Here is a 23087-nt window from a genome sequence, read left to right as displayed (position 1 = left end):
GTCGTGTTACGCCCGGAATCAAGGTCCCGGGACCTTGGGGGCGAGGTTCTAAATGTACTTTGTCTCTTAAAGACGTGTCCCAGGGCAGATTCCTGGTCCTGGAAACCCTCCGTTGTTCACACAGAAGCAGTGTTTTCCTGATTTCATTGTTCCAGAGCACAGTCCCTCAGCCTCGGTATTGATAGCGTTTGGGGCTGGATAATTCTTTGTTGTGGGGGGCTGTCCTGAGTGCTGTAGGGTGTTCCGGAGCAGCCCAAACCTCTAGTGATACTGGCTCCTGTCCTGTTGTGAAAATCAAAAATCTCCAGACGTCGCCAATGTCACTTGAGCTCATGGCTGAAAACCAGTGTTCTAGAGGCATGATACCTCCTCTGAGCCTCATGCTCTACTCAGCTGCACACGATCTAAGCATCAGACCGTTGGAACCAGCAAGGCCCAGGTTAGCAAACAGGAAACTGAAGGGTGCACTGCCCACAAGGTCCACGTGTTTCCAAATGGGGCACAGACTCGGGTTTCCAGTTCTGGACACTGTGGCAACGCTCCAGTCTAAGCCCACACGTTGGACCTAACCCGCGTTGGCTTCGATGGCTGAATAAAGATAGGACTTTAAGAAGCATGTCAGCTGCAGCGACTGCACTAGAATCCTATTTGTTTTCTCCCCCGTGCCCTGAAGTCTCACTGCGAGTGCAAGGAACATTACCACGACTTTGCACCCGGCGTGGGCTGCAGTGTGACCGACGTCTGCGAATCCGCTAACCCCTGTCACAGGAATGCAAACTGCTCCACCGCCGCACCAGGCCAAGCCCAGTAAGTCTCTGCAACCCTTCCCCCCTCTCCAGCTGGGACAAGTGCTGTCCGTTTCTCCAAAGGCAGCACATGGGCCCTGTTCTGCCCGGACCCACCCCCGCCCCATAGCACAGTGCAAGGAGCACGGTGGGTGCTCAGCAAAGCTTTGTTTAATCGCTGGGTTGTTCAAAAAGCGTTTCCTTTCTAATGATCGCCGGACGGTCTGAAACACTGACCGTGCTGCTAATGCAGGATGAAGCGCTCAGAGCGCGGGAGAAGGAAACCAGGGCCACGGGGCCTTGACCTCTGATGTATAGGCTGTTTCCTCGTCCGGGAAATGTTGCCTGTGGACACTGGTAGATGCTGCAAATCAGCCCCCCCCCCCTTCCAGAGAGCTGGCCGTTCAGCCTTCACCCTCACACCATGGCCAGTGCATCTCCAGCTGCGTCTTTAACTCTTTCTCTCTCATGAAACCAAACCGTTGTGCCAAGTGTCTGTGACTTTCATTGTTTATGTATGTATTTTAATTCAGCGGCTACTTACTGTACAGCTATTAATGAAGTACCTCCTGTGGACCACATCCTGTGCTAGATCCTGGGGTTACAACAGTGAATACATACACACACACACACACACTTGCCCTCACTCTCGTCTCAGATTGAATAGGACCGAATCCGAATAACCACACCGTTAGGACAGTGTTGCCGGCGGGCCTGCTGGCACAGAGAAGGGCGATATGGGGTCAGGAGATACACGCTGAGGGGGCCTGGTCTACAGGGGCCGGGGCGGGGATCGAGGGATGTTTCCCTAAGGAAGGGACAGTTGAGCAGAGACCTCAGCTAGGAAGGAAGGGGAGGGGACGAGTCTCCTAAGCAGACCGGCAGCCCTGAGTCTTTACGTGAGGCTGACGTCAGCAGCTTGTTCGGAGCCAGTGGTTCCAGGGTGGGGCCCTGGTCCGCATTCACGGTGAGTGCTCCCCGTGCTTCTGACGCACGTGGTCTCCCGCTCACACTTTGTTTACAGACATGATATTTTCTTAAAGAGCCATTTCTTGTGGGTCTGCTCTACGTCAGGCCCTGCGCTAGGGGGGCTTGTCCTCTCCTGGCCTTGCCCCGGACCCGCCCTGGGCATCATGGTCCCATCGCTGCAGACACGCTGCAGACGAGGGAGCTGGCCTGCACCGTCTGCCCTCCACGGCTCTGGCCCCTGAGAACATGTTTTCACCCCCTGCGTAGGTGCATTTGCCAGAAAGGTTACGTGGGCGACGGCTCGACGTGTTACGGAAACATCATGGAGCGACTGAGAGAATTAAACACTGAGCCCAGAGGAAAATGGCAAGGAAGGCTGACCTCTTTCATCTCGCTCCTGGGTACGTGGTCCGGTGCAGATTCCACGCGAAGGGCAGTCACCTTCAGGCCAGGGCAACTGCAAGACACAACCACTCAGAGAGGGTGGGCAGGCAAGGCCAGGCCCGTCTGTTGGGACCTGCCCTTCTAGGATGGGTCACGCAGGTGGGAAGCAAAGGGCAGGTGGCTGTTCCCAAGGAGATCGCAGTTAGTGCCAAGAGACCCTGCAATGCAACAACTGAGAGGCAGAGCGCTGAGGACAGGGTCCCGGGGTCACCATAGATCAAGGGGTCTACAACAACGTTGAGAGAAGGGAACGACCAATATGGAGATGGGGGTCAGCCTCTTTCCCTTGACCTTACGGGTCTTTCAGGCATGAAACAACGTTGGCAGGTAGTATGGGGCATGGAGAGTGGGCAAGCCCCTGAGTCAGTACCTGTGCTCCTCAGTGGAGGTGCTGTTTGAATCTGGGGTATGGTCGTGATTGTGTGTGAACAGCTCACACATTGCTGGATATTCAGCGCCGTTGGCCCCCACCACTAATTGTCTGCAGTGACACATTCTCCGCTAGCCCCCCAGGAAGGGTGACGGCCCAGAACACCCTCCTGCTTTTCCAAATGCCCTCAAGATCCTTCCCCGCACTCCCTTAAGCCTCAGACACGATAGCTGACTGCAGCCTTAGACAAGACTTTCAATGAAACACGAATTCGGCCAGTAGCACAGACTTAACCAATCAACAGAAGCCTTAGATATCAGTAGCTTGCATTTGCCAGTCACCAAAAATGGTTTTCCAGAAAGAGCACAGCTAGAGAAATGTCCCCATGGGTCAGGGCCACGTTCTTGGCATGGATCGTAACATGATTTTCATAAACGCCCTGTTCTTTCGGAGGCACCCAGAGAGGATCCGGGCGTGCCTGGCACGCCTCGGGGCTCGGGCGCAATCTGCCAGGCTCCTCACAGCCTCCTCAAAGGACGCAAAATACCAAATGAGAGCAGACTAGAGTGACAGAGTGTCCTTTGCAGACAGGGCCCTCGAACGTTTCCCTGGACAGAGCCCATTGGTCAACCTCTCAGCTGCCACGTTTACCACGTGCGGGTACACACACACCTCCTGTGTGAGAGCACAGAGCTCATTCTCCTGCCCCAGCTTCCCCAGGGGCATGAAAACAGGACCAGCCACAGAATCTGCAGGGTGTCCTTGAAGCCAAGACTGTGGCCACGGGAAAAATCGCACCACTATGAGGAAGCTTTGTGGCCATGGTGTCAGGGCGCCTTACATTCTTACACAGCTTCCCAGTTTACAAAGGGCCTGCACCAGCCACTGAACACAGAGAAGTTCTTGAGCCAAGGGTCTCAGTGGGCCACAAGGACCACTGCCTGATTTTACTGACCCACTTGTGTTTTCTTTGTGTTTTGACTGTGAAGACAACGCCTATGCCTGGCCTCTCAGTAACTTGGGACCATTCACTGTGCTGTTGCCGACAGACAAGGGACTGAAGGGATCCGATGTGAGTATTTAAAATAAACCTACACCAAGACACTGATACAAAAAAACAGGAATTAGTAACAAAGAAATGTTAGTAGGCAGTACCTTCTTTTCCTTAAGGCAGCAAACCAGCATTAAAATCAAACCTAATGACGATAAGGATGGCGATGTGTTGGTGAACTTCCCAGTGGAATAGAACATCCTGACAGAAAGGGCACAGCTCAGTGGACTGTCACAAAGTGAATGCACTTGGGTGTCCAGTGAGACCATTGCCAGCTCCCTTCAAGACCCTCCGAACCCCTTCCAGCTTTTATCCCTTCAAGGGTAATCACCGAGGGTCCTTAACCGCAGTCATGCACTAATAAGATGTGCATAATGCAAGAATGCTCACTTCCCACAGGGAGAATTAAATTAATTCTTACCCAGCACTAGCTGGGTATTTATTTCTTTAAAACCACACATGGTGCACTGGCCAGTTTGGCTCAGTGGTAAGAGTGTCGCCTGCGGGCCAAAGAGTCAAGGGTTCGATTCCAGCCAAGGGCAGATACCTCGGTTGCGGTTCGTCCCCAGCCTGGTTGGGGTTGTCCAGGTGGCAACCAATTGATGTTTCTCTCTCTCTTTCTCCCTCTCTCCCTCCAGTTCTATCTGAGGATTAATGTAAAAATATCCTCGGGTGAGGATTAAAAAAAGAAATCATACATGGTAACGGTGACAGGGGAGACTAGAAAACTAGCCTTCCCTATGGGCAGCTGTTGTCCGAGATCATGTGATCCAGTGTGAGGGACACACACAGTGCCTGGTGGGTGTGTCCCATCATGACGGCACCAAACAGTTAGATTTGGTTTGATGTAGATAGTGGCATGTTGACTTGTATAAAATTGGTTTATCTTATTCTAAGATGTTTTGTGATGATTTTTGCTGCAATGAATTAAAACCCAGGCAATTCCAGACTCTTTCACCCCAAGATGCCACCACCATTTGTCTGAATCTACCACTCACCTTTGGGGGCTTTCCCCCCCTTCTCTCGTTCCGGGGAGGACTGGGAAATGTTGCATGCCTCCGGGCTGGGCACTTTGCACGTGGTCTCTTGTTTAAGGTACAGATTCAGTGGACACAAAGTTAACTCAAAAATCTCTGTTGCTTGATTATTGATAATATACTTTTAAAAAAATATAGATTTGGGTCTGATGGATTTTTAAAATCTGAATTTCACTGTTCAAAAGCTTCATTGGTCCACTCTACCCGCTCTTTTCGCCTAACTTCATGCTTCATTTCCATCCACTTCCTGGGCTCTGGGTGAGTCCTTGGTGCCACCACCCTCCCCGCTCCTCCGGGCCCCAGAGCTGTGCTCCCGCGGCTGTGGTTCCAGGCCAGGGCCCCTCCCTGCCAGGAGGGTATACTCTGCACCACCGCCCGCTCGCCAGCCCCTCCCCTGTGCGGCCTGGGCCCGGGGCAGCCCAGCTCAGGGAAAGTCATCTGTGTTGGAAAGAGCCCAAACCCGAGGGAGCGTGCACAGACTTTGATGTCTTTGAAGAACAAGTCTATGTCGGAACCACAGACCTCGTGTGCTCCTTCCAACCACGCAGACTGAAGGAACGGCTCTCTTTTCTTAGGTGAAAGAGCTTTTGATGGATAATAAGGCTGCTCAGTACTTCGTGAAGCTCCACATCATCGCTGGGCAGGTGAACACGGAGCGTCTGAACAGCACAGACACGTTCTACACCTTGACGGGAAGGTCGGGGGAGGTCTTCAGTGGTGAGAAGGTGAGGGTTTCTCTGATGCTCACCCCAGCACGGAACTGTCCGCTGAGTCAGCGCCCACAGCTGGCTCTCTCTGTGTCTGTCCAAGACCCTCCCTACGTAGGAAGAAGTGGAGAGCGACACCAGAAAGAGTAGGTAGGAGTGGGGTGGACAGCTATAAGAAGGGAGCTACAAAGTGCTTGATTGTGCTCTGGACTGAACTGGTTTTCAAGGAAACCAAGGGCCAGCAGGAAGGAGAAGGTTTGTGGTCAGCCTGTCCCTGGAAGGACAGGCACACAGCCAGATCAGCGTTTTTCTTGTAAAGGAAAGGGATGGTTTGCTTTAGATGCTGGAGTTTGTCCGTCCTCGCCAGCCTAACAGTCCATCTTTCCTAACGCCATTAGTCCTGTTTTGTTTTTTAAATAAAACTGTCCTCCTCCCCGCTCATAAGTAACTCTTTTAGTGACTTTGCTGAGGTAGGCATAGTTAATCGAGGATGTGCGTGGGTGCGTTATGGACTATATGGTTACGTGTCACCAAATATCAATAGTCGATAGATTATTGAGCACTTACTCTATGCAGGGAACTAGGGTAAATCTTCATCTGTGCTAAGATTCACAGCAGCCCTGCGAAGGACGTTTGCCAGAGCCAGGATTCAATGCTGGTCTGTCTGACTCCAGAGCCCGATTCCTTAACCAGTATGTTGTACTGTGTGTGAGGATGGGTGGGCGGTAGGAGGGAAGGAAGGAGGGAAGGAAGGAGGGAGGGAAGGAAGGAGGGAAGGAAGGAAGGAAGGAAGGAAGGAAGGAAGGAAGGAAGGAAGGAAGGAAGGAAGGAAGGAAGGAAGGACAGGTAGATATGGCTTTCTTTCTCCCAAGGACATGCATTCGTTATTCATTCATTCATTCATTCATTCAACGAGTATTTACTAAGTCTAACTTGTAGGAGCCACATGGGAGGAAGAAGGAGTTAGCTTCTGTTATTTACTCACAAATATTTTTGTTGTGCCTTCTCTGTACAAGACACTAAAATAGATGATGTGTTTATAGTAAATTTCATAGTTTTGCCCTTTGGGGGCTTACAGTCTATTGGGGAAAACTTACAATGCCTTCACGTGTAGCATGTGACAGTCATCAGCGAGTTCACAAGCTGTCTATCTCATCTAATCTTAATGAACCCACGGGAAGTCAGTCACGCAGACACCATCATCCCCATTGTCAGCTGAGCAGCCTACCCAAGATCACGCGGCCAGTAAACAGCAGGACCCAAGGACTCAGGACTTCTCACTCCTTCAAGGCCACAATTTTATTTTATTTTTCCCTTGCTGTTTTAGGACAATCAACTGAAGCTTAAACTCTATGGAGGAAAAAAGAAGGTAAAAATTATCGAGGGGAACATAATAGCTTCCAACGGGCTCCTGCACATTCTCGACAGAGCCATGGGCAAGATGGCACCCACATTTGAGAGCAACACGGAGGTGAGATATTTCAGCTAAAGGAGACGTCGACCCAAATCCATCTTCCTTTGTTCCATGGAGAGTCACATCCCAAAGGAAAGGCATGCCAGCAGTATGCAATTGTCCTTCATTTCTACCAGGACCCCAACCATGGGGACGATGCGATGATGTGTCTGTTTTCAGCAGAATTTGGGATACCTCTGCAGAAAGACAGGCAGCAGATATAGGGATGATCTTGATGTTGGGGCCTTTTTTATGGCCACAACTGACAATTCAGTCCAGTGACCACTGAAAATGTACCCCTCGTGCTTGTGGAGGAGGACAGTCTTCCTTCAGATAGTGTTGATTCCCTCTGACCTAGTTGATGATGGCTAAATGATATTTCAGAATGTGCAGGTCGGAACTACTGTTTCAGTAACAACAGGAAGTATTTGTACAATGTTGACCAGGTCTTTTTTTTTTAATACACTCACACACAAACTCTGGAATCCATCTATTAATGTTAGGGTGTCTATTTCCTAAAACACCTTTTTTTAAACTAATTTTTAAACAAAATGTCTCTCTTTAGCAAACCATAATGACAATGCTACAACCAAGATACAGCAAGTTCAGATCTTTGTTAGAGGTATGTACCTTTCATGAACTTCTAGGAAATGTTTTATGCCCAGACCTTTGTAAAATTAGCAGGTGTGTCAGTGATAAATATTTTATGAGGAATTACTCAAAGATCATTGCAGATATAAAATTTTATTTCGTAATCACAGAAAACCAGTGTGGGACAAGCCTTAGAAGAGGATGGAGTTGGTGGACCATACACCATTTTTGTTCCAAGTAATGAAGCGTTGGATAACATGAAGGATGGCGCTCTTGACTACCTCCTCTCTCCAGAGGTATTGTACCCTACTCTCTCTGCTGATACTATGTCAGCAGCAGTGCCCCAGCCTGTGTCCACACAGGCTCTGTGTAAACTAGGGAGGGCAAGTAAGTAGCACGTATATCACAACCTGTCCTCCAACCAAGACAGATATCATTAATCAATCACAGTTCTCTGCATCTAAACCTGGTGTTTCTGTGGCTTCATTCTCCTCCATGGAGTTCTAAGTATCCATGACCCATCAGTCCGGCTGGGCACAGGAAATAAAATTTATTTGCAAACCCAAATCTAAATTTGATTTGATATTTTCTGGCTCTTCTAATATTTCTCAGTAGCAAGATCAATATTTTAAGTTATCTACACCTCTAAAACCATGTAGAAAATGAGGTCTAAAGTAGGCCATTCTGAGCCAAGTCTAGGGTAAATTTAAAATGCATAAATGTTGTTTTTAGGTGCTCCAGACTTTCCTTTCGATTGCTTTCGTCTCTCTCCACTATAACCCTCTCTTTATAAACCATAAGCCTTCAATTCTCTCACATTCTCCTCTAGAAAGGAGATTTTTTGTTTTTTACTCCTTCACACTAAGGTGTAAATGACTGATGGCATTTAAAGTGTTTTTGCTCCCAGAAATAACAGCCTTAAAGTGAAGAGAAGAATAGCTAGTTATGGAATTGTGTTCATTAGAATGTCAAGTAGTGGAAGGGCCACCGCTTTCTTCCAGTGTCCTGAAATCATGCCACCGTCTTGGCAATGGGGCAAGACTGCCTATGACCTCATATGAGTCAGTGCCAATTATACAGCATAGGAGGGTGGGGGAGGATCCAGATCTTTTAGGTTAATGATTCCCAAACTTTCATATGCTTAGGAATCACCTATGGAGCTTGTTAAGTAGGCATATTCCAGAACCTTTCCCAAGCATTCTTATTTAATGCTACTAGAATGAGGCCCAGAAATAGACATTTTGGTTAGCATCAACTTAAACTCAGGTAGTCCCAGCCACACTGTTTCTGGAACCCTGAAATTTGTTGTGTGTATGGTTTAGATGCAGGGGCGGAGGACGTCCAGCCTGCGAGCCACATAAGGCCTGTGAAATCAATACCTGCTAACATCACACACCTCACCAACTTAGCCTGACCGAATACAGCAAAATCATTTTTAAGTTGATACTTTTGTATAGCCCGCGAATGGTGTTATAAATATCCAAATGGCCCTTGGCAGAAAAAAGGTTCTCCACCCCTGGTAGAGGTTCACAGGGATACATCCTTTTCTAGACTACTTTCCGGTACTACAAGGGCATCATACTTTCAAAAATCTTTGGATTTAAAAGATCTGCATCGAGGAGATAAATCAGAAGGTAATCTCCCTTACATTGCAAACAGTTGGTCAACGTATTGAAGGATTTGCGACAGGTTTTCATTTAAAATGCTATAGTCCCGGTGTCTTAAAAATAGGATGTTATTTTAAACATATGATTCACACTCAAATTTTCTGAAAATTAGCCATCGCAAAAGAAAAACTGTTATACCTCTGTTTAGAATTCACACTTATCCTTAATGTTAAAGCTAAAAAAGTAATGTTGCTCCCCAGGGAGATTATTAAAATCCTAAGATTATATGGCTTCTCCAAGTGCATGAGTTCCTGATACAGATTTTTTTAAAATAATAATAGAGGAGTCCTCAGACACCTACTCAGGTACATTTAGAGTTAAGACAAAACCTTTTAACTAGAATAGAAAAGAAATCAGCCTCCCTGCTTTCCTGGCAAGCACATTGCTCAGAAAGTTCTTCTTTTTCTCCTACCTCATTCCAGTTGGTGTCCGGAGCTGTTACTCAGGCTCTCGAGAGTGGGCCATGTGCCTCTCTTCCCAGCTCCTTTCACCGAGATCACATTAGTCGCTTGAAATCAGCCCGTGGTGACTTACACCATAGAAACCGGCCAGCGCTATAAATCATGGCTTATTTTCCCCCCGTGGAATTGATTTACTAACACACCACTGCTCCTGGCTCTCAATGGTTTTTTTTTTCTCTCAAAGGCAACATTTTTCTTCCCACAAAGAATATAAAACTGCAAGTCTCTGTGTCCTGAGTCATGAACTCTTTATCCTCTTCAATTTCTAGGTGAGGAACAGAGCAATCATTTCTGCCTCTTTCTAGGGTGCAGAGTCTGTGTGGGTTAAAATTCCTCCACCTGTGGGAAGTTCCTTCTGTCTCGATCCATCTTCATAGCATCCTTTAGTTGTATCTTCCAAGGAGAACCTCAGCTGGAGACAGTGAAATTTCCATCAGCTACACCAATAAAATGGAAAACAAACTGATCTCATTAGAAGAGTGGTTTCTAGTTCTCATCTGGGATGTTTTCTTTCCAGCGTATCTTTCTATCTCTCCCCGAAGAAGATTTTCAGTCCCAAAAGCATCCCATCCCCACAGATGATAAGCCCCAGTTTACGACTTCATCACTGAACTAGACAGGATTTCAGAGCAGAGGGGCAGAGACTGGCCATCGCCAGTTCTCAAATACCTTACAAGTTAAATGGGACAAAGGGAAGTGGACTTGCAGAGTTCAAGGTCATTCAATTGGGTAAAAAGCACTGTCTCAGGCACCGAAAGGTGTGTTGTTGTCACTGTTGTTACCTAAGGCAGCTGGCAGGAAGTGAATGTCCTCTTAAGGGAAAGGATACACTTCCCCAAAAGGTTCCTCCACACAACAGCCCCTGGACGCACGTCCTGTCCATGTGAGCTGTGCTGCAGTGACTAACGGGACAGTGGCCCAGCCAGATAAGGCAGCGGGCACACACAGTGGCGGGAGGAATACTGGTCAGTGCCTTCATCCCTCTCATTCTCCCGTTTCCTGTAAAAAGGATCCAACACCAATTAATTCTGGAGGCTTTGGAAGTGGATCACCCGTCGAGAAAGTCCTCCACGTAGAAAGAGGGTGGGGAGGAGTCCAGACCAGTCCCTTGATTTTGCAGGTGAAGCTGAGACTAGACATGCTTTTTGGTAACTGTGCCCTTTACATAATGCCAGTGACTTATCGCTATGGGAAGCCATATAATATACCATTTACACTAGGACAATTCTGAGAGTGATTGGCACTGGCAGGACCATAAATGTAAACCAGGGTGGTACCAGACAAACCAGAATATGTGGCCACTCCTCTTACAGGGGACTCCTCTGGCATAGGGACCAAGGCCAATTGCAGAGAGGAGTCTGGGTGAATGGAACTCAGATCTGGGACTTCACGCTGTTGGAACATATCCCTAGAGTGGTCAGCCTCTTGGGCATGACTATAATCTTGATGGGTGGTCGTTCACCTAGTGACTGGCTGCGCCTCTTAAGCAGAATTCAAGGGCTGTGATGCTTGTAACTCCAAGCTCGGGCTCAGCTGGGAGGTTGCAACATTCTGCAACAGACCTCCGCTGCCACCACCTCTCTCCCCAAAAAGAGTGGTCCCCGGGCTCAACTCTATGCCATCTTCAGGACACGCTTACGGGTCTGTTCATCCTGTTTGTAGTCCTAAGACCCTCTTTTTTCTCTGGAAAATGAGAAATCCTGTGAAGGGCTTCACAGGAGAAATGACCACGTACCATGGGAGCTCAGAAGGGCAAGTGTCCTAACCAGAGGATCCAGACAAAGACTGGCTATTTCTTCATAATCAGTCCATGGTTATGGCGAGAGTGAAGCAGAATCATAGACTAAGGCTGTCTTAGAAAATCCAGAAGGTAGCCTTGGGCATCCAGAGAGGTCCCCGAGCAGAGTGACTGGGAGCTTGGGCTGATTCTTGGGCTCATAGCCTGAAGCTTTGTGACCTTGGACATGTCTTTAAAACTCGGTGTCGCCCTGGTCAGTTTGGCCCAGCTGTTAGAGCATCGGCCTGCAGACCAGGGAGTCCCAGGTTTGATTCCGGCCATGAGCACGTACCTCGGTTGCGGTTCGTCCCTGGTCCAGGTTGGAGTAGTGCAGGAGGCAACCAATCAATGTGTCTCTCTCACATCGATGTTTCTCTCTCTCTCTCTCTCTCTCTCTCTCTCTCTCTCTCTCTCTCTCCTTCTCTCTCTCCCACCCTGTCTGAAGATAAGTGTAAAAATATCCTTGGGTAAAGATTTTAAGAATTAACTCGATGTTATCACATACGCAGTGAGTCAATGGTGCCCCGCCCCGGGCTGCTGGCAGGATGAAACAACTGTGCACTTCCTGTTTGCAGAACAGCCCCGCCAGGGCTGGCATGCAGTGGGCATGCAGTGGGGCATGCAGTGGGTGTGAGCTATTGGCCATGGGGCTCTTCACACCCTGGCCTTCCCAATGAAGAGACTGCAGATTACTTACTTGTGTTGACTAAGTGTCCAGAGTCATTTGAGGAGCTTCCCACAAGGGGAGAGGGATGTTTTCTTCATCGTATGAAGAAGTATTTTCATTTCTTCGCAGGGATCTTGGAAGCTTCTGGAACTGATCAGATACCACATCGTCCCATTTACCCAGGTAGGCTCCGCTTTTCCTGCTCTTTCCCCTGCTTTCCAGATACCTAACCTAGTCTTAAATCCGCAAGATTTTGATGTTAGAAAATAGGTGAGAGTTGTCCTTTTTCTGTCATTCGCGTGTACCCTTCGGCGTGAATCATAAGCCTGCTATCAAAGAAATCTTCAAAGCCACAAGCACGCATCAATCAAAGCTCCCATCACTTAGGTCGTAAACGTGCAGGTTGTTCGTTCCTGGGAGGCTTTATGAAAGCAGGGCTCTGTGTGAGCAGGTCTCTGTCTGCTGTTCTCGTTGCAGCTGGAAGTGGCCACCCTCGTTCCGACCCTTCGCATCAGGAGCATGGCCAACCAGATCATCCAGTTCAACACGACCGACAACGTAGGTGAACAGCCCACCGCTGGTATTGTGGCTTACGTGCATTCTTCCTCCCCTTGTGATGACTCTTCCCGGCATCCTACCTCTACACGAACTCGGGCTCAAACCTTTACGATTACTCCATTCGTGTGTCGCCTCTTCTAGTAAATGCCTGCTGAGCAGCTACAGGGAAAGAGACAGGCTTCCATCCCAACAAGGAAAAGAGACTTTAAACAACTAATTAGCAACCAGTTTATTATTGAATTACAATTGTAATAAATGCCAATTAGTGGAAATTAAGAGGACTGTGAGAGCCTGCAACAGGAGTCTGAGCAAGTCTGGGAGTCCAGCGGTTAGTGAGAAGGGGAGGCTTTGGCTAAGATTCAAAAGACGAGTAGAGTGAACCTGGGCAGAGATGAGCAGAAGAGAGCTCCAGGCTGAAGGGAGAGCATGTGCAAAGGCCCTGAGGTGGGAGACAACGTGACTGATCTAAGAAACTCAAAGAAAGCAGCATTATTCAGCTAATTCCCTGGGGTTGTAATATCAGCAAAAGTCTGGCAGCGTAGAGACTATGTCTCCTGTTGATTCATTGCTGATGGTGATGATGATGACCACTCAGCCTTTCAACAAATATCTATTGAGTTCCTACTATGTGCCAGATACCATGTCAAGTCCTGAAAGTAGACCGATGAGCAGGCAAAAGTCCCTGTTTGCGGGGAACTTTCATTTTACTAAATAGGAGACTAGATAATAAACAAATAAGTAAAGTACGTCACATGTTAGATAACAGTAAGTGCCAAGATGAAACCCTGCAAAGCAAGGAAGAGGCATGGAAAGCAGAGATGGGGCTGACTTTTTAGGCAAAGCGCCCGAGAAATCCTCAGGGAGAAGAAGACCTAGGAGCAAAGACCCGGAGGAAGTGCAGGGAGAAGCAGCGCGAAGGGGAAGAGCACTGCGGAAGGAGGGAGCAGCAAGTGCAAAGGCACAGAGCAAGGAGCGCCGAGCTGCTTGAGGGAGAGCTAGTCAGGGTGGCAGTCGGAGCGCAGGGGAGAGAGGTGGGGGAGGGGGTCCAGGCAGTCGGAGGGAGAAGGAGAGGCGGGGCCCAGGCATGCAGGGCCTCGGAACTCAAGGTAAGGACACAGGCTCTCACCTGGAATGAGATGAGAAGCCACTGGAGGATTTCAAGCGGTGGAATGACGTGATCAGACATGCATTTTGGGAGACTGGTTGGTGAGCGATTGCAATAACGCAGAGAAGAATGATGGTAACTCAGAGGTTGAATTCTGAAGGTACTTTGAAGGTGGACTTAACAAAGTTTGCTGATGGATTTGCTGGGAGGAAAGAGAAAGGAAGCCAAGAATGACCCCCGAGCTTTGACTTCTGAGCAGCCACAAATCTGCAGGGGGAGCAGACTCAGGGGGAAAGTGGAGGTCAGAATTCTTCACTAGTTCGTTCATTTTCTGCTCCCTTCGCTACCACATAAGCAGGAACTTGTCTGGGTTTGTTCTCTCGATGTATCACAAGGTCCATAAGTGTATCTGAATGAATGGATTACAGAGAGGTAAAGTAATTTGCCCAAGATGTCATAGCAGAGATATTGTGGAGCTGGAATCGCTATACCTCTTCCCCAGTCCGGCACCCACAAGGATCGTTTCTGCAAGGACATCCTTGCCTGGTGTCAGTCAAAAATGTTTAACAGATGCGTCTTTCCCCGCCGGCCAAGCCCTTCCACTAGCAAGCTACCACTCACTGAAAGCGGAGTTGAAGGTCTGGGGAGGTCGCCACTATTCGGACCTGCCAGGGGACCTCTGGTGTTCCTGCAGGACAGAACGAGAGATGTCATTGCGTCTTTCCAGGGGCAGATTCTGGCAAATGAGGTGGCAATGGAAGAACTTGAAGTCACAGCCAAAAACGGCCGAATTTACACGCTGACTGGAGTTCTAATCCCTCCCTCCATCGTCCCAATTCTGCCCCACCAATGTGACGAGACAAAGAGCGAGATGAAGCTGGTAAGAAACCCAGATCAGTAAGAGGGTCCCTAACACCCCCGGCGCAGACAAGTTCCCAGCCCTCGCAGTTCTAAGGAGCCTCGTTTAGGGGGGTTCTGTCTCTGTGAAGGGCAGGTGTGAACTAAACGTTCTTGGGGGGACTTCCCACAGCGATAGAATCTACCCGGGTATGTTCGTTTTCTAGAGCTGCCGTAACAAATCACCAAAACCCAGGTGGCTTAAAGCAACAGAGCTGCATTCTCCACAGCTCTGGAGGCCAGAAGTCCAAACTCGAAGTAGTAGCAGAGCATACTGCTTCTGAAGGTTGGGGGGTGGGGGGGGGGGTCTTCCTCGCCTCTTCCAGCGTCTGACACCTCCCGAAGTCCTGGGCTCCTTGCATCACTTCAGTCTCTGCCTCCGCCTTTGACAGCCTTCTTCCTTGTGTGTCTCACTGTGTATCCCCTTCTCTTCTCATAAGGACACAAGTCGGTGGCTCTAGAGCCCACCCCCATCCAGTATGGCCTCATCTTACCTAATCACAGCAGTGAAAAGTCCATTTCCAAATAAGATCGCATTCTGAGATTTGGGGGGACATAAATTTTGGTGGGGACACTATTCAACCCACTGCACTTCCAGGGACTTGAATATTGCAAATAGAATTTCTTCCCGGGTGGAACTCTGGCCTAGCCAGTCAGCCATCTCTCTGTCCTTCTTTTCCAATACCAAGCTTTCTGTTTGCCTATGAATTTGTGTACCTTCCAATGGCCTTTCCTGTTTCCATGGCAACCTTTGGGGGCTCAGCTGGTTTTAATCAGAGCACCCCAAATCTTGACATTGCTGTTACGTGTGATCTTTCCATTCCCATGGAAACAACCCCAAAGTCACCGCAATAATAGGGCTGGGCATTTCTTTTTGGGACACTGCAATAACACTTCAGTGATTGTCCTTCTAGTGTCCTTGGAGCACGGGCATTAAACAAGGAATAATGGTCTGTTTTTATAGATTTAAATGTGTCAATTCCTCTTCCGGTCATGAAGGCTGGAAATACTAGTTGAGTACCTGACAAAGCTTGTGAGATTTCTAAATTAATGCAACAACTCTGATATGTTTTAGGTTGCTATGGTGGTACGAGTCCCCTGTGCCGGTCGCATGCCACCTGCGGGACTTGATTCAACTCTGAGCACCACTTTTGAAGAGAGGCAGAAACTTGGTCACTTCCCCAGCCAGTCCCCAGCAGGGGTTGACGTTTGGTTCAATCCTTTAAACACATGTTGGCAGGTGTCTCACCTGACTTAGGCCAGAATGAAGGTCTGAACAGGCCAGATGAAATTACTGTCATCCCCTGGCCCAGAAATAAAACTATTTGGGAAACAGGGCCTTTGCAGAAGAGAGTTAACAGGAATCGATAACTAGTTCTTCAGAGCTCCTCCACCCCGAGCAGCTGCCACTCAAGTTCAGGGAAGGGAGTCTGTGGAGGAACAAGGGCAGCTCTAAATTCCAGGTTTTCTAGTCCCAGGTTGTTCAAAAGTTTGTTCTTCGTCTCCCCCAAAGAACAGGATCAAGCTGTGGGTTTGAACCACAACCCAAAGCACTTTGGTTAGATCGGGAAAAGAGCCCCCCAGTCGCTCCCTTAGAAAGAAGTCTTCTACTATTTTCTCTGGGTTTAAAGTCAAATCTGTCTGCTCCACGTGGTTTAGGGTGGCTTTGATTGTCTGTTAAGAGCACAGATGCATTCTCTGGAAAGTATTTAGGGCTAGCAGAGATTAGAAGCTCCTGGCACCTTCTAGAAGTCTCAGTTTTCACCAGGCCGAACTCACAGCTGCCTTTGGCCATGTATGTTTGGATTTGGGGTCCTCTTTTTTTTATATTTTAAAGGCTAATAAAGAGCACTCTCTACTTGTTAGGGTCTAGGGTCCCTGCAGGAAATAATTTATCCCAAGCTTTCAAATGGAGAGACTTTAATGAAGAAGCTACTACAGAGAGATGGGCAGGGCTAAGGAGACAAGTTATGCTGGGGGGTGCAGGGAGGGGCAATGGCAGGATGTCACTCCCGCTGCAGGGCCACTGGGTCACAGTGGGGGCCAAGAGGGGAGTCAAGTTGCCTGAACCCAGTGAGAGTGGAAAGAGCTGAAGAAGTAACAGCATCGGGAGCTGCCAGGGTGGTGCCTCAGCACACAGAGCAGGGAAGAAATGCCCTCCTTGCCCTCCTCCTACCTGTCAGCAGCCTGCTGGGGCTTCCCACTGGCTCAGGCCAATCAGAAGCGGGCAAGGGAGCCCGAGAGACCATCCCCGAGGTCTACCTGCTGGAGCGAGAAGCCCAGGAGGCTGGAAGGCGGAGCTTCCTTGTCCAGCCTCCTTACTGCTACGCTCATTGGAGAGCTAGGATTCCACCCTAAGACTTCATCCGTGGCACAGGTGGACAACTGCAGTGTCCCCTGAGGTCAGGTGCCTCTCTACAGCAGAGTTGGTCTGTCTGATGTTAAAGGAGAGGGAGGAGGAGACTGAGCAGCCTCAGTTCCTTCTCCCCAAACCCCCTGCATTGTCTTTACTCCTTTTCTCTGGGGAGGGGTCAGCAATGGTGGGCAGAGAGGCCAGAAGAGTTACTCTAGCAGACCCCTTGGCAGGGAGGAAGCATGAGACCAGACAGGGCAGTCGCCTGCCCCCTCCTAGAGGGACACCTGTGCTGACCCACTGTCTTTCCTTCCAGGGCACTTGTGTGAGCTGTTCCCTAATACATTGGAGCAGATGTCCCACCAACTCCACACCCACAGTGAGTACGACGGCTTCATGAAAACACACATCACCCAAGCAGCCCCACGGATGTGCTTTCTCATTTTTTTTACCTTCCTCTTAAAGGATATTAACCCCAATTGGGGCAATATAAGATAAGCACTTAGCCAGCTACCTGGGGGGGAGGGGGGGACAACCCACAGATCTATGTGTGAATCCTTGCTCATTAACCTGAAGTAAGCTGCTTAACCTTTTCTTCATCTGCACGTAACAATAGCGATAACAACCACAACAGGATTAGCACAGATGAAAAACTCAAGCACAGTGCCTAAGTCAAGTAGCCATTCAGTAAAGGCTCATTCCTTCTCTACTTTTCCCTCTTGCATAAAATCCAACATCTGTGTTGGGCAGGCAAAACCTTACCTCCACCCTCTCAGGGTCTCTGTCTGGGCCTCAGAATTAAGCTGACATAAAACAGATTCACAGCCCTGGCCGGTTTGGCTCAGCGGTTAGAGTGTCCGCCTGCGGTCCGGAGAGACCCGGGTTCGGTTCCCGCTAAGGGCATGTACCTCGGTTGCAGTTTGTCCCCGGCCCTGGTTGGTCGTGTGGGTGGCAGCCACTCGATGTGTCCCTTTCACATCGATGTTTCCCTCTCTCTCTCTTCCTCTCTCTCCCTCCCACTCTGTCTGTACAAAAAATGGAAAAATGTCCTCAGGTGAGGATTAAAAAAAAAAAAAAAAAAACAGATTCACAGGAGAAAAGCACACCGATTTTTACATCTACATGAGAGCCTCCATAGGAGAATGAAGACTCAGACAGGTGGCAAAACCCAAATGCTCATATAGTAGGTTGAACAAAGAATGGCAATTTAGGGGACGCATCTACAATGTGGGGGGGCTAAAGGAAGAGCAGTTACTTTAACGAGGTCTGCGTGTACAGATTTTTCTTGGCTTCAACTCCCTGTCCACAGTGACAAGCTATTCCTTTTCTCCTGGTACAGGGAGAGCACCTTTCACATAGTTTTATTTTCTGACAAAACTTAAGATCACCATGATTGTCCCATTTCACGGATTAGGCCGCTGAGCTGAGGCCCACAGTTTTCAGAAAGAAAAGGAGAGATCAGACTATTATTCCTTCTGTATCTGCTGTTTTTCAGGTACTTTTAGCTCAAAATAATCCTCATGCCAAAGTGGCATACTTTGGGGTGGCGTGTCCTGCCACCCTTTATTCGTATTTGGTCTTCCCAAGCATTATTCTAGAGAGAAATAGCAAGAAAGTGACACTAGGGTCATCAAAACCTTTTCAAGTGTGATTGAATTCTCAACGTGTCTATTGAGGATTCTAGTGCTGGTTCTGGGAGCAAAAAGATAAAGAAGATCGTTTGTTTTATTTTGTGCTTGTCTTGCGAGTTCTGATCTCAAAGGAAAACAGCTGTACAATTCACCATCGATAGGCCATGTGCTCTATGGGTGGCAACAGCCAAGCGTTCTGGGGTCAAGCTGATGACAGAAATGTCTGCCTCTAAGTTCATCCTAAGGGAGAACTTCACAGCTGGAAGTTTCATTCAACACTGGACTGAATCACAAAGGCAGGCGATGAGCTCTTCAATGCCACCCTGTTGTGAAGCACCTCATAAAGCAAAACATTAAAATGAAATAGGCACAGGTGTTCGGATATTTCTTTTGCTTAGTGAAACCATCAGCCCTGAGTGCTCTGGGCTGTGGAGCAGGGAATGCAGAGGAGGGGGAGGAGGCGTGCTGGCCAGCATCACAGCACCTGCTGCGTGCCAGCCACTGTTCTGCACGCATCAGGCAGCAAACCGATGAAGTGGGCTTATTATCGTCACAACCATTGCGTCATCAGGAAGCCAAGGCAAAAGAATATAAAATACTTGGCTGATATGTGGCAGAACCACGGTCCCACGTTGCCTCAGTCCAAAGGAGGAGGAGGAAGGAAGAGAGCAAGATGAGACTCTTGGGTTGGAGCCAAAGAGCCTCAAAACGGCCCCTCCCAGGCTCCCACGATCTACGTGTGGCTAATTATCCTGAGATCCAACGAGAGGGCTGAATATGCATTCCTCAATTACTCTATTTAAATATTCGGACTGTACTGACCTTCTCAGTGCTTTCTTCCTGAGCACGAGCCTCGGATGAGGGAGGAAGCTCAACGTCAGCATTTACCTCACGTAAGATCTGAGCCAGGGACTAGTGTTTCGGACAAAACTTCCGATCACCCTTACTGTCCCACTTCCCGGAGCAGGCGGCGGAGGCCCACAGCGAGCACGTGGCTTGCCTGTGATTCCCTAACGTTAGCGGGTGGTAAGGGAGATCCCGCTTCCTGGAAGAGCCACTTCCCAGCTGTTCCCTAGAAAAATGACAGCCCAGCGGGGCCTCAGCTTCCTTCTCTAGGAAAAAGGGACAAAATATATCCAGATAGAGTTGATGGATAACCTCAAATGTGTAAGGCGTCAGGCCCTAGTAAGTCCTTAATAAATTGTAGTTGTAGATAATCAGGAGTGGGTATGGGGGTTAGAGAATGAAGGATGCGCCCTGGCCGGTTTGGCTCAGTGGTAGAGCATTGGCCCGTGGAGTTCGCGGGTTCGATTCCAGCCAAGGGCACGTACCTCGGTTGCGGTTCATCCCCGGCCCTGGTTGGGGTCGTCGTGTGGGACTCAACCAGTCAATGTGTCCCTCTCACGTTGAGGTTTCTCTCTCTTTCTCCCTCCCACTCTATCTGAAGATAAATAGAAAAATATCCTCAGGTGAGGATTCAAAAACAAAGAGAATAAAGGATACATTTAAATCTGTCCCTGCCCCTAAGGGAAGAATCAGACTGTCACCACTGGGGGGAAATCTTTCTGGAATTAGAGAGAGACTCCAAAATTTCTGTGTAAGAGGAGCGTAGGGATGGCAATGGATGAGAAGGGCAGGCCAGGCCATACGCAGGCTGAGCAATTAGCCATGTCTGCCATGGCAGGATGGGGGCATACAGATACACGTGCCCTGCATCGTGCACACCTGGCCCATATCCTACCAACAAGGAAACAGGGTGCCCGAGAGGGTGACAGAACTCTGGCAGGGCCCGCCCGCGCCGGCGGTCTCGAGCATCCCTGGCGTCGGTATAACACGGCAGTAGAATGGCTGGTGTCTGGGGAGGCTGAGGGGTGCCCGAGGACCTTGAGGCGCCCCCGGCAGCGCTGTCTGGTTGGCTTTCTTCCAGGAGCTCTTCACACACAAATGTGTCTACACTGGCAGGACGAGGAGCCTGAAGAGAGGCTGTGCCAGGTACTGCAATGCCACTGTGAAGGTGAGGACGGGCCGCAGGGCCGCCCTCGGGCCCGGGTTCTGCGCAGTCACAGGCTGCCTGTGCGGCCCTGGCAATGTCTTCCTGCACGGGAACCCGAGGGCAGACTCCCTCCGTGCCAGCCAGGCACCCCCTCCCTGCAGCCGCCCCTCCCATGATGTCCTCTGCTTCGTAACAGAGAGCCCGTGCGCTCAGTGCCCCCAGCCCACCCTCTGTCTCCGACCTGCCGCTGACCCTGTGCCCACCTCAGAGCGTGCGCACTGGCCATCCCCAGCCTCAGAATACTCTTCCAGATTGTCCTGGGCTGAGTTATCCTTCAAGCCTCCATGGAACTGTCACCTCCTCCGTTACCACCCAATCCACAGCGGCCTCCGCAGTCTCCCCTACCTCTGCTCCAGCTGCTGCCACTTTACTATGGTGCTTTGCTTTCCCAGCACCGACTCGGCGCTAAATTCCCTCCCTTTCTCCTCCTTCTCCTCCTCCTCTCTTTCCCCCCTCTACCTCTCCTCTTTCTTCTCCGTTATTTATTATCTCTTCCCGATTAGATAGAACGTAGCCACGAGCACAGGCCTCCATCTGCCCTGTTTCTGTGGCGCCAGGGCCAGCGGCCCCAGGCTCAGCCCTTGGTAGATTTGTGGCGAACGGATGGCCGGGCACCAGCCCTGGCGCTATCTGCAGAAGAAAAGTGAGATCATAATGGGGGAGGGGCTAACGCTGTTTATGATCATAACAGACATTAAAGCGGGTCTCCTTCGAGGAACTGGCACTCTGCTTTGGGTTTTAAAGGGCAACACGCATTTTGTTTCTCAGATACCCAAGTGCTGCAAAGGTTTCTATGGACCCAACTGCAACCAGTGTCCAGGAGGCTTCTCGAACCCATGCTCAGGAAACGGACAGGTGATAAGGACCATCCCTGATGCAGACTTCCTCGTGAATGCTGAGGCTCACCTTTCTTAAGTCGAAGAATCATTTTTAAAACCACTGAACCAAGAAATGCCAGCCCCTAGTCCCAGGAAGTAAAAATAAGACAGATCCGTTCCTAAAAGAACGGGTGTCTGCGTGCGCAGGAGTCTTGCCCAGGAAGGAGGTTCGGGGTGGGGTACAGGGATGTCGCCTCTAGCCTCTGCCTTTCTCCTGCTGACCGCATGGCCTTGGGCAACTGGACAGGCCTCTCTGGACCCCACTTTCCTCCCATGGGAGACAGTAAGTTTGGCGGAATCTTTAAGATTCCTTCCAGGACTAAGATTTTTATGATACTTTTTAAAAATAGCACTGCCTAGTGATTTTTTTTTTTTTAACATATCCATAAAACCTAGTGAACCATAAAGGCCAAAACTGAATTCACTTAGCTTGGAGGCCAGAGCTAAACACATGAAGGTTAAAAAAAAAAAAAAATAGCTGTGGTTCATATGGAAAAAGCATAGATGGGCTCATTTAAGAAATCCACATTAAAATACGCCTCTTCAAGGGAAAGGAAAAACTGTGCAGCCAGGAGTGGGCACCACGCAGGCTGAGACGAGGGGAAGCTGGCACCGATCCCTCACTGCAGCCCGGTGGGGGGGACGGCACCGCCCAGCTCTGATGAGCACTGAGCACTGAGCGCTGAGCGTTAGAAACCCAGCTTGAAGTGGCTGGGGAGGTGACAGGCAAAACTACCACCAAAGAGAGTAACACTGCAGTGAGAAGTCACATTAAGCAGCTGAGAATGTGGAGAGAAAGGCAGCCGCATTCTGGAGTTAAGCAATATTTGGAGGTCCCCAGTTCACCACCGTGACCCTCCCCTCCATCCCCCCCCCCCCGTTTTGGGACCCCAAGCTTGTCACTGAAGCTTCCTGCCTGATACCAACATGACTCCACTTTCCACAAAGAGTCATCTCAAGCAGGACCGAGTGGGAGTTCGAAGAAGGCAGGTCATGCCGCGACAGGGTCTGGGGCTCCTTCAGGGGCGCGTGTGCCCTCCTGACAGCCCCCGGGCCTGCCTTTGCTCCCAGTGCATGGACGGCCTCGACGGCAATGGGACCTGCGTTTGCCAGGATGGCTTCCAAGGCTCCCAGTGTCAGTTCTGCTCGGATCCCGACAAGCACGGACCTCGGTGTGACGAACGTAAGTGGCCCTGCAGAGCTCCCTCTGCTCTCCGGTGCGGGCCTGGTGGCCTGCACCCCTTTGCTGGGTGAATGCCCTCCTCACAGGGCATTTCTTCAGCACTTGGTTCCGAACCTGTGAAACTGTAGCATGGGCCAGATGCTGGGCCCCACCCGTGGTTTCTGAGATGGTGGGCGTGGGGTGGTATTGGAGAATTTGCATCGTGCCTGGCCAGTGTGACTTCGTATATTGAGCATCCTCCCGTGGACTGAGAGGTCCCAGTTCAATTCCAGACCCGGGCACATGCCTGGGTTGTGAGCTCTATCCCCAGTAGGGGGCGTGCAGGAGGCAGCCGATTGATGTTTATCACAGCAATGTTTCTAGCTCTCTCTCTCTTCCTCTCTCTCTAAAAAATCAATAAAAACATATAAAAAGAAAAGAAAGAAACAGACTCACTCCCTGCCTTTCAAG

At 49.7% G+C, this 23087-nt stretch overlaps 1 protein-coding gene across 1 annotated transcript in view; it reads left to right on the top strand.

Annotated features, from left to right (window-relative positions):
• Positions 1–23087, top strand: part of STAB2 (stabilin 2) — a 127004-nt gene that overhangs the window by 25708 nt on the left and 78209 nt on the right. Inside the window, exons 9-22 of the mRNA XM_036252182.1 lie at positions 674–807; positions 2022–2155; positions 3558–3640; positions 5232–5381; positions 6691–6834; positions 7382–7438; positions 7578–7703; positions 12109–12162; positions 12457–12537; positions 14370–14522; positions 17209–17271; positions 20451–20537; positions 21345–21431; positions 22526–22637. Coding sequence (XP_036108075.1) covers positions 674–807; positions 2022–2155; positions 3558–3640; positions 5232–5381; positions 6691–6834; positions 7382–7438; positions 7578–7703; positions 12109–12162; positions 12457–12537; positions 14370–14522; positions 17209–17271; positions 20451–20537; positions 21345–21431; positions 22526–22637 — 1465 coding nt within the window. The remainder of the gene's footprint in view (positions 1–673; positions 808–2021; positions 2156–3557; positions 3641–5231; positions 5382–6690; positions 6835–7381; positions 7439–7577; positions 7704–12108; positions 12163–12456; positions 12538–14369; positions 14523–17208; positions 17272–20450; positions 20538–21344; positions 21432–22525; positions 22638–23087) is intronic.

The sequence above is a fragment of the Molossus molossus genome, unplaced genomic scaffold, assembly GCF_014108415.1.
Source record: "Molossus molossus isolate mMolMol1 unplaced genomic scaffold, mMolMol1.p scaffold_m16_p_10, whole genome shotgun sequence".
Taxonomy (NCBI): Eukaryota; Metazoa; Chordata; class Mammalia; order Chiroptera; family Molossidae; genus Molossus; species Molossus molossus.
Note: the sequence above shows the minus strand (reverse complement) of the source record. Positions and strands in the feature narration are given on the sequence as shown.